Source organism: Nomascus leucogenys, chromosome 14 (genome assembly GCF_006542625.1).
Source record: "Nomascus leucogenys isolate Asia chromosome 14, Asia_NLE_v1, whole genome shotgun sequence".
In the NCBI taxonomy this organism is placed as follows: Eukaryota; Metazoa; Chordata; class Mammalia; order Primates; family Hylobatidae; genus Nomascus; species Nomascus leucogenys.
In genome coordinates this window covers 59,140,243-59,151,085 of record NC_044394.1, presented here as the reverse complement: position 1 = coordinate 59,151,085, position 10,843 = coordinate 59,140,243, and the positions used below count along the sequence as shown (strand labels likewise).

At 45.5% G+C, this 10,843-nt stretch overlaps 1 protein-coding gene across 2 annotated transcripts in view; it reads right to left on the bottom strand.

The window, feature by feature from the left end:
• Nucleotides 1–4,245: 4,245 nt before the first annotated feature.
• Nucleotides 4,246–10,843, bottom strand: part of SEMA4F (ssemaphorin 4F) — a 29,949-nt gene continuing 23,351 nt past the window's right edge. For both annotated transcript variants that reach the window (XM_030827609.1, XM_030827610.1), the window contains exons 11-14: nucleotides 10,662–10,771; nucleotides 10,393–10,553; nucleotides 6,971–7,029; nucleotides 4,246–6,706 (exon numbers count right to left, since the gene is read on the bottom strand). In XM_030827609.1, coding sequence (XP_030683469.1) covers nucleotides 6,096–6,706; nucleotides 6,971–7,029; nucleotides 10,393–10,553; nucleotides 10,662–10,771 — 941 coding nt within the window. In that variant the 3' untranslated portion in view covers nucleotides 4,246–6,095. The remainder of the gene's footprint in view (nucleotides 6,707–6,970; nucleotides 7,030–10,392; nucleotides 10,554–10,661; nucleotides 10,772–10,843) is intronic.

The following is a 10,843-nucleotide window of genomic DNA, read 5'->3' as shown; positions in this document are numbered from 1 at the left end:
CATGGTGGCTCACGCCTGTAATCCCAGCACTTTGGGAGGCCGAGGCGGGCAGATCACGAGATCAGGAGATCGAGACCATCCTGACTAACACAGTGAAACCCCAACTCTACTAAAAATACAAAAAATTAGCCAGGCGTGGTGACGGGCACCTGTAGTCCCAGCTACTCAGGAGGCTAGGCCAGGAGAATGGTGTGAACCCAGGAGGCAGAGTTTGCAGTGAGCTGAGATCACGCCACTGCACTTCTGCCTGGGTGACAGAGCAAGACTCTGTCTCAAAAAGAAAAAAAAAAGCATTCCTATTTCTCCACATCCTCTCCAGCATCTGTTGTTTCCTGACTTTTTAATGATCGCCATTCTAACTGGCGTGAGATGGTATCTCATTGTGGTTTTGATTTGCATTTCTCTGATGACCAGTAATGATGAGCATTTTTTCATGTGTCTGTTGGCAGCATAAATGTCTTCTTTTGAGAAGTGTCTGTTCATATCCTTTGCTCACTTTTTGATGGGGTTATTTTTTTCTTGTAAATTTGTTTAAGTTCTTTGTAGATCCTGGATATTCGCCCTTTGTCAGATGGATAGGTTGCAAAAATTTTCTCCGATCTTATTTAGTTTTCAAAGGTCACTGTCTATATCTAACTCTAAGACAGCTATAGTAAATTACAGTAATTGTGTTTTTTATTTGCCCAGCCAACTTAACCATGTCCCTCGTTCTGACAATTTAATCCTGTCCTCCCTGGGCACGCACTTGACTCAGGCCTGACCAATCATAGTATCCCATTGCCTTGGACACAGTCATTGGTTCAGTGTGGGCATGTGATCTAAGCTGAGCCAATCAGAGTCCTTCCCTGGGATTCCTGGATTGGAGCCAAAGAAGAAGTCTTGTCTCTACCCTACAGAGCTGAGAGAATGTGAAGGAAAGATGGCAACCATCTTTCCTAGTTCTAGGAATATGGCCATTTCCAACAAGCAGAACATGCAGAGATGACAGACTAATGGAAGAAAAATAATCCTGGTGGCATTAACACTGATTCCAGTGGCTAAGGCCTCAGTTCCTGAGGCCCTTCTTGCAATCCTGGGGAATAACTACTCCTTATCTTTTCTACTAAGTGAGACACTAAGTTTCTCTTTTTACTGAACCTTGTCACCATGAGTCCTCTCTAATTCAACAGCCCTTCTTACCCAGGTATTTTTTAAAATATCCAGTCACCATTTCTCTAAGAGGAAACTCACTATACTCCATGGAGACGGAAGAAAGCAGAGGAAGTAGCAGGTGCTCAATAGGAGGGGTGAGTGAGATTATGAGTGCAAAGATTTAGTATATGTTTCCCTTCAATAAAGAAACAAAGAGGATATCAGCAGCTCTTGGTCCTAGCAAAAGGGTCTGAGGCCATAATTTTTGCTTTTGTTTTTCTTTGAGACAAGGTCTCGCTCTATCACCCATGCTGGAGTGCAGTAGCACGATCATGGCTCACTTCACCTTCCACCTCCCAGGCTCACAGGCTTAATCCATCCTCTCGCCTCAGCCTCCTAAAGTAGCTGGGACTACAGGCATGCGCCACCATCCCGAGCTAACTTTTCTATTTTTTGAGAGACGGGATTCCGTCATTTTGCCCTGGCTGCTCTGGAACTCCTGGGCTCAAGTGGTCTGCCTGCCTTGGCCTCCCAAAGTGCTGAGATTACAAATGTGAGCCACCGCGCTGACCCTGTGGCCATACTTTAGGCACAAATGCTTAGTACTGTGGTCTGAGCACAAGGCTATCATAGCCCTTCTCCACCTGCTTGAACTTGCATAGTCACGTGGCTTGCTTTGATCATTCAAACGTGATCATGCATGTTACTTCTAGACAAAAACTTTGGATGCCTACCTATGGTTAGCCAAGTTCCCTTTTCCTTTATCTACAATCATGGAAGCTTGTGTCAAGATGAAGCCTCCCTGAGCCTTGGTTCCTGAGTGACTACCAAGGATAGACATACGGCATGAGTAACAAATGTTTTAAGCCACTAAGAGTGTGGGGTTGTTATTGCATCATGGCAAAGCCTGCCCTGGCTAGTAACACAATAAATACCCAAAGTAGAATAAGAACTTATCTAGCAAAGATCTTAATGACAGCTGTATTACAAACCTTTGTAGAGGTAGCATGTGGACACCTTATTTTGTTGACTGGAATCCTGTAGGTTCATATTCCCTTTTTTCCAAGGACGTTTACCTAGGAATTTACAAGGCAATCTCAATCTATGATGACCTATATTATTATGATGAAACCATAGGCTTTGTCTGGTTAAAAAAAAAAAAAAAAAAGTTAATTTGGTGGATATGTGTGGGGAGAAGTTGCATTAGGGGGATGACTCCTGCAAAAGGTTGAAGGGAGGTCCTCTTTCTTCATTTTGGGCACTTGGTGCTCACTCAACTCCGTCCCATTTACAGGTATTCTGCTCTATCTATAGGTAGGTTCACCACGCATATGCTCCAGACAGATCATTTTAGAAATGCTGATATTAGTATAGTGGGCATGAATTTTTCTCCACAAACTCATAGGTACAAAAACTATCTATTTCTATTTGTTTATTTAATCAAGTTAACCCGATTCTAAGCGTCCAGTGATCTGATGGGATATTTGATCTCAGCCATCTTGAGGGTGGTCATCCCTCTCCCAAGAATTCCACATTAATCCAGGGGGCTCATGTGGCTCCCAGCAAAGGGCAGAAAATCCTTTGGTTCTTATGACTGCCGCTGAGAAGCTCCTCATGAAGCCCATACAGAGGGTGAGCAGCTCCCTCCTTCCACACCAAGCATGGGGACCCTTTCTCACAATCCTCTATGCCACAGCTGTTTCCAGCAAACACACATTCCATCCCAGAAGAGGTCTGTCACATCTGAGGAAGTGGCATGGAAGCAGGGCATAGGTCTACATCAAAGAAAAAACTCCCATTCCTGTCCTCACCTCGGGGAAGGCCACTTCTGCCTTCTCACTTATGGAGGAAGGAATTGGAGCTTACGTATCAAACACACTTAAGTGTCTCTTGAGAGTGCTGAGGATGGGTGGCACGTCCTCGTGTTTTGGGCTGGCAGGGTTCAGATGAACCCATGTGAGGTGATTAGTGGCCCTTACTTGACAGACATGCAACGTGCCTAATGAAAGCCTGAGGCCTCAGCCTCCCTGATTAGACAGATCCAATCATCCTTCTCAATCATTAATCTTCAGAGAATCCCTGCTGTCTTAAAAATGTACCCAGGTTTGTTTTAATAAGGTATAATAAGACACACAGACACAGAAATGACTGTCATCGAGGAAGTTTATACTCACAGGTCCCTAGAAACAGGAGGCAAAGCACACTATACAGGGGCCACATGGGGAAGCACCAGGGTCAGTCGGGATGCAGAGGGAGCAGGGAAAACGTGGGCAAGAGTGCTTATTGTGGTTTCCATTGGAAGGAATGAGTGAGGCAGGGTAGACAGACTTAGGATTGGCTAGTTTGAGTAATTTCAGCAGGCTTTGGGGTAAAGAGGCCATCCCTAGTTGTCTGGTGCCTGGCCCTAGGTGATTAGGGCAGGCAGATAGTGGCTCAGAGTATAAGAGCCCTGGTCTCTCTCCTCCTTGAAAAACTCTTCTCTCCCATTCCCCACAGGAAGCCCAGTCCCCTTTGACATCTCCCCACCTTCCTTCCTCCCCCAAAGAGGAACTAGGCCATAACCTCAAGTGAGTGGGGGTGAAAGATAGGCTGAGGGTAAACCAAAGAACACACAGCCTTCCTCCATTCTATACAAAGGGATCTCAGGCCACTAAGGTCAGACAGGTCTGAAGATTATAAAAATCATAGATCTGCCTCCCAAAACCTAGAAACTAGCAGCTAGGAGCTGTCCAGAGGTGACCCAGAACAGGACATCTGTGAAGCAATGACTGTCCTTTACTGAGTGAGGCTTAATATGATTGAGAGTGTCATGGTTTTTTTTTTTTGTTTTTTTTTTGAGACGGAGTCTCGAGTCTCGCTCTGTCGCCCAGGCTGGGACTACAGGCCCCCGCCACCGCGCCTGGCTAATTTTTTGTATTTTTAGTAGAGACGGGGTTTCACCGTGTTAGCCAGGATGGTCTCGATCTCCTGACCTTGTGAGCCGCCCGCCTCGGCCTCCCAAAGTGCTGGGATTACAGGCATGAGCCACCACACCCGGCCTACGAATGTCATAGTTATCATATAGTTAAGCTATATGGTTATGGATAGTAAGCCCATTTTTGCAATAACAACATCTATTGGTACAGACAGGTCTTTATTGTTGACATATTTTCTCATTTAATCCTTGCAGCAACCCTGAGGTAGGTTTTATTATCCCCACTTCACAGATGAGTAAACTGATGTCCCTAGGTTAGGTTACTTGCTGAAGATCACGCATTTATTAGTGGCAAAGCCACTGATAATTCCAAACCCAAGGGGACTCTTTTGAGTAGTTTACAGGCTGCTGCCAAGGAAAGTAGAGCAGAAAACTTCAAAGGGGAAGGACTGGATCATTGACTGCAGCTTGAGGGGCTCAAGCACCAGGGATGAACGAGGCACATTCACAGGCCAAGACCGGGACTCAGCAGGAGAAGCCTAGAGCCATGTGCAAGTAGTCAAGCAGGAACAGGTCTTGACATTTGGTAAGAGTTGACAATGTCATTAAATACACATAGAGCTCAGCTTCCAGGGACTGGAGAAACAAGAAGGCCTCCAGCAGCTACCAGTCCAGGGACTGGCCACAGTCAGTCAGACTCAAAGAGAACTGAGAGGCCACAACAGTCTTCCAGACCCAGCAACCTCTGGCATCTCAGTGGTAACTCCGTTCCAGCAAATCACTGTGTTCCAGGCAGGGTAAGGCCAGGGAGAGCTGCCACAGAGTGATGCCATCCTAGCTTGGCCTCAGTGCAGTAACCTCAGGGCAGTGGTCTTTTAACTTTGTTAAGGCCTTGAAAATCTGACAAAAGCCATAAAACCTCCCCACAGAGACATACAGACACACATGTACAAACAACATTTTGCATACAATTTCAGGTAGTCCATGGACCCCAGGTAGGGGGAACTCCTGCTTTAGGGCAAGGATGTCACCCTGAGTAGTCACTGATTGCAAGCATATCTTTATACTGCTCGTATATCCTATGACTGTTCCCCTTCTGTTGTTCCCTAATCATTAGAATGTTGTTAATTTTTAATGGGAGCCAAGGAAATGGGGTACAGCCTACAATTTAGCCAGAGAAAGCAGCTGTGACATGGCAGTGGTGGCAGCCAGAGGGTAAAAACAAAGAAAAGGATGGGGTCATGTGTACTGCTGCCCTTCCCACCCGGAAGGTCACTTTAGGAGCTTTTCTCTAATCAAATTTAGAGTAAGGTTGTGGGGCAATGGGGAGAGGGGCAGCGTTTCAGTTCCTTTTAGAAAGGAAAGCCATTCCCTCTATGGCTACAGGGTCTAAAGTTCTGCAGGCAATGCCCCCATTCCAATCTTCTTCCTCCCCATCCCTCATAAATATTCCTAAGCATCGGCCCAGTCATTCATGCACATGAGGCCAGGTCTCCTATGAACAACATGTATTTACAAGTACTCTTTCATGAAAGGAAAACTGAGATGGGGAAGATCTCAGGACAGAGACTCCATGTTGCAACATGGGGATCATGCACTCCCCACAGATTCAGATAAACTTGAAGAATAAGCAGAACTACCCCAAGGACTCAGTGCACATTTGCCCCCAACCACCTCCAGGGGTCTTCCTTCTGGCCAGGCTCCAACCAGAAAGCAAAGTTATAGCTATGCCCTGTGCCCCATCCCCAAAACTAATGGGCCCAAGATAGGGGGCCAGGGATGAAGGGTTACAGGAGTTCAGATGTTAGGGGGAAGCCCTGATTTGCTGCAGAAAGCAGTTCTGATTTCTCATGGGAATCAGGAATCAGGCAAATGTCTGGCCCCAAGCCCATCCAGGCTCAGAGAGAACAGACACTAAAGTCCAATTAATCACTCATACTCAAAGAGAACTCAGAGGCTGGGATGGTCTTCCAGGCCCAGTGTCCCCCAGCATCTCAGTGGTCACTCCGTTCCAGTGATCACCTATACACTAGTGGTCATTTGCCCAGCTCTAGATGGATGTTTCATCACATGTGGCTAGAGGAGCCCCAGTTAGCCGAATGTGGGCTGGGCTTGGGCAAGGATCAAGCAGGAAGGGTGGTGAGAATCCACCAAAGCCACTGCCCCTCTTGGCCAGGGCCAGTGGCAACCGCTCATCTTCAGGAGAGGGGGAGGGAGGGTCTTGGCTGTAACTTGTGGTCCCAGAAGGTGGAGCCCCCAGGTCCAAGCCCACCTTGTCTCTAGCCAGAAGTTCCCTCTGTCGCCGTCGCTGCTGACGCCGACCAATCAGAATAAGAGTCAGGGATGCTGTGAGAACCCCCAAGAAGAAGCCAGCCAGTCCTGCCCCCACTGTGTGGGCCCGGCTTGGAGCATCTTGCTGGCTGCCCCATACCAAGCTGTAAGCTGCTACCACACGGGCTGCCCCACCCTCCTGACATTCACAGGCATAAGCGCCCATGGCCCCTGGAGTCACCACCACCTCCAGTCCATCCCGCCGGGGGGTGAGTGCAGTCACTCCACTGGGCTGGTGCCACACACAGGATGCCCATGCTGAGCTTGGAGAACATGGCAAGACCACATGCGCAGCTGTAGCCACGGGAACTTCAAATACTACTGGACGTTCTGCGAGAGACAGCAAAGGCACAAAAGGAGGTGAGGCTAAAGGCTGGAGGTGTGATGAAGAAAAGTGTGGGGTGATGTCAGATATGAAAAGGGGCTATGGAGACTAAGCTAAAAAGGGGATTCCTAAAGAGGCTAAGGCCCGAGGTTCCTGGCTGCCACATCTTCCAGGATCCAAGGTTTAGAATGGTTCCAAAATGAACAACTCTCTAGCCCCTTTCCACCCACTCCACCCACATTTCCCTAATCCATACAGACTATACAGACCTCCAGGCTCTTTAGGACACAAAGAGGAGACATCTGCTGACTCTATGTCTTGGACCAACCTATAAAGAAGAGAATGCTTGGTAAATCCAGTGTCAACATTCCCTTCAACCCTCCTCAGTATTACTGAAGACTCCCTCATTCAATATATCTCCCATCATCCCAGAAATCACTCCAGAAATTATCAGTCAAGTTTCTCCTCATCACCAAATTTTTCCCCAATACCTCTTAATATTACTCATGACATTTCATTTGCCATATCAAATTCCGTGCATCTTTCTAGCAGACCATGGATAGCTAAATTTGCACTAGGTCTGTTGTAAAGATGTTTAGTGGGGGTGCTTTAAAAGAAACAGAATCTTCTACGAAATGAACCTGGTTCTCCACAACCACAAGATTTCTCTAGGACAAAAAAAGGATAAAAACTATAGGGATTTTTCTTTCCTCTTATTTAAGAGAAAGAGCAAACTCCTTTTCTGTAGAAGTTAATCAAAATTCCTTTAGGGTCAGTGAGGTGACTTCTTGTTTCCTAAAAGCTGCTTGTCTCTACAAAGGAACTCTTCAATAGTGGTTGATATATACTGGCCTATGTGTTATTTCAAAGGATCTGGGGTCATCCAGCTGGAAGCTCCAGGCACAGTCCTGGTACTTCCAGGATTTGGGTGGACTATATCTGATGGAGGATAGCAAGATGGACTGCTCACTGCTAAACTCTCTGGCACCACTCCCAGAGGCAGGGAAGTCAATGAGACCCCTACTACGGTTGTCAGTGAAAAGGTCTGAACACACAAAGCCTCAATCAAACACAGACTCATCTGAGTATGAACTCCTTCAATATGAATTGAGGTCCCTGAAATGAGCTCCCAAGACTGGTATGAATAGATGGAAGTTTCTTGGGTAAAACCAAGGTTGATTAGTCTAGCTGAGAGTGGGGAACACAGGAAGACCACATGTACAGCTGTTGCCACAGGAACTTCACAGTCTATGTTCTTCTCCCTTGGATGAACTCAGGTATGGGCAATTTACACAAGAACAACCCAGAACACTGGCATAAACACACACCCCACACTCCCCACCACCCCCCTCCACTCATGTATACCTTAAGGGAATCCTTGAGGCTCAAGTATAGAGGATATCTAAGACCAGTGAATTCTTATTTTAATGGAAATTAAAACAGTAAAGGACAGAATAAAGCCCTTGCTTTTGTCTTAGATGTTTAAAAGTTCTCCCCCAAAAAACTAAAAGACCAGGTTAAAGTTCTTAACCAAAAATGCAAAGCTGGCCAAGCCTGTCATCCAAGAGTTACTTTATATCCCCAGTTGGCAAAAAGTCAAGAATCTGATCGAGAGATGGCATAAGATTTTACACTTATAATTCAAGACAAATATCAGAAAAACAAAATTAAATGTTATGACTATTCTAATCATATATCTTTCATATAATTTTTCTTTCATATCTAGCCCTACAGATCAGTTACCATTTTAAACATTTCACTCTGTTTTGACATGTGTGAATTAATCTGTTTTATTCCAAAGACACGTACTTTTATCTCTACAGAATTTGTAGCCATGGGGTTTTGTAATATTCTGGGTTCTGTATATACTTGAGGTTCTGTAGTATACAAATATGCTATAAATTAACTGGACTTCAAAATAGGAAATCTCAAGGTCAGTTTGCAAAAACACTTCAGAATCAAGTGATTAAAAATACTCTACTGGAAGATCTCAACAATTAAAAGACACTTAAGAAACATATTAGCCAATTACAATTAATAAGCATTATTTGGATACTGACATAAACTTTTTAAAATATATGCAATTGAAGAAATCCGAACACTGACTGGATATTTGATGACATTAAGAAAGTAAGTTTTTGGTATGATAATGGTAATATGGTTTTTTTTTAAAGCCCTTGTATGTTAGAGATACGGACAGAAAGATTTATGGATGAAGTGAAATGATGTTCAGGATTTGCTTCAAAATAGTTGGGAATGAGTAAACGTACTGATGAGGCAAGACTGGCCAGGAGCTGATGGTTGTTGAAGCTGAGGGATGGATGCATGGAAATTCATTATACAATTCTCTCTACCTTTGGATATGATTGAACTTTCCCACAATAAAATGTTTTTAAGAGTCCTGGGCTGGGCGCAGTGGCTCACACCTGTAATACCAGCACTTTGGGAGGCCAAGGCAAGTGGATTGCTTGAGGTCAGGAGTTCCAGACCAGCCTGGCCAACGTAGTGAAACCCCGCCTCCACTAAAAATAAAAAAATTAGCCGGGCATGGTGGTGGGCACCTGTAATCCCAGCTATTCAGGAGGCTGAGGCAGGAGAATCACTTGAATAAGGGAGGCAGAGGTTGCAGTGAGCCGAGATGGCGTCACTGTACCCCAGCCTGGGCAACAGAGTGAGACTCCATCTCAAAAAAAAAACAAAAACAAAAAACTCCTTATCTAGTAGAGATATATATTGAAATATTTAAGATGAATATGATATGATGCCAGGGATTTGCTTCAATGTGACATATGCTTTTAAGCTGCTAAATGGAAAATGGCTGGTAGGAGCCCAAAATGGTCAAAAGAAGACCAATTAGGTTATTAGAGTAGTCCAGTTAAGAAGCAATGATGGCTTGGACTAGAGTGGTAGCAGTAGATGTGGACAGAAGAGGGTGGACTAAGGACATTTGGGTGCTAGAATCAGTACAAATCATAATACAATGTGGGCAATTTCTGGCTTGTGCAACTAGATGCATGGAGTTCCCTTTACTGGAATGAGGAAAACCAGAGGAGGAGCACGTGGGATAAAGAGGAAACAACAGTGCGTACTTTGACTTGCTAAATTTGAGTTGCTTATGAAGCATCCAAGGGAATATCAAGTAGACAGCCAGATGGGGAGTTCCACAGCTCAACTAGATATATTCGTGGTTGTCTTAGCACTCAGATGGTATTGAAAGTAACAAGAATGAAACTGCCTAAAGAGAGCATGAAAGTGTAAAGAGAATGGGTCCAGGACTGAATCCTGAGGAATATCAACATTCAGTAGTTGGATGGGAAAGTAAAGGAGACCAAAGAATGCAGTCATAGAGAGCAAGAGGAAAGCATTTCAAGGAAAGAGGGAGTGGACAACTGTGAAAACACTTCCAAGAGCTCTTGTAAGATGAAAACTAAGAAGCATCCACTAGAGATGGCACACTGTCAGGTCAAGGCAGGTCCAGCAGAGAGGCAAGGACATTGATGAGGTAGCACTAGATGGACAAACAGATGAGCTAGTATGGACTGACAGAAGGACACACGAGTGATGTAGACACTAACAGACAGAAAAAGAAAACAGCCTCCAGCAGGGCAGCATTAACAGATGAGAAACATAGACATATGGATGGGACAGAGCCCTGGCACAGTAAGCAAGAAATCCAGGCAGCTACACTCACCCTCGGTGCTCCCCGGCATGGGCCACACACTCATCCAGCCGGAAGCTCCAGGCACAGACTGGGTCCTGGGCCAGGATGCACTCTGAGCAGCTCTGGAGACGGCCACAGTTGGTTGTATTCACTTGTGTCACCTCAGTACCGGAGCCAACCAGGAGCCAGCTCTACAAAAAGGGAGTGGGGAATACACTGGATCTCCCAGACCTCAGGGTCACAAACTGGCTCTGGACTCAGATGTCTCCCCAGTAGACTCTCCAAAATCTACAACTCACGTGGTACAATTTCATGTTCTCAACTGGCTGTGGCTCTGGGAATAAGGCCAGATCTTCGAGAACACTGAGCTGAGCTCTGATCCGCACTGCTCGGTGGAGGTGTCCATCCTCTAGGGGACAGCAAAGGAACAAGAATAATGACATAAATGCCCCTGTGCCTGGGACTCAGACCTATATATATT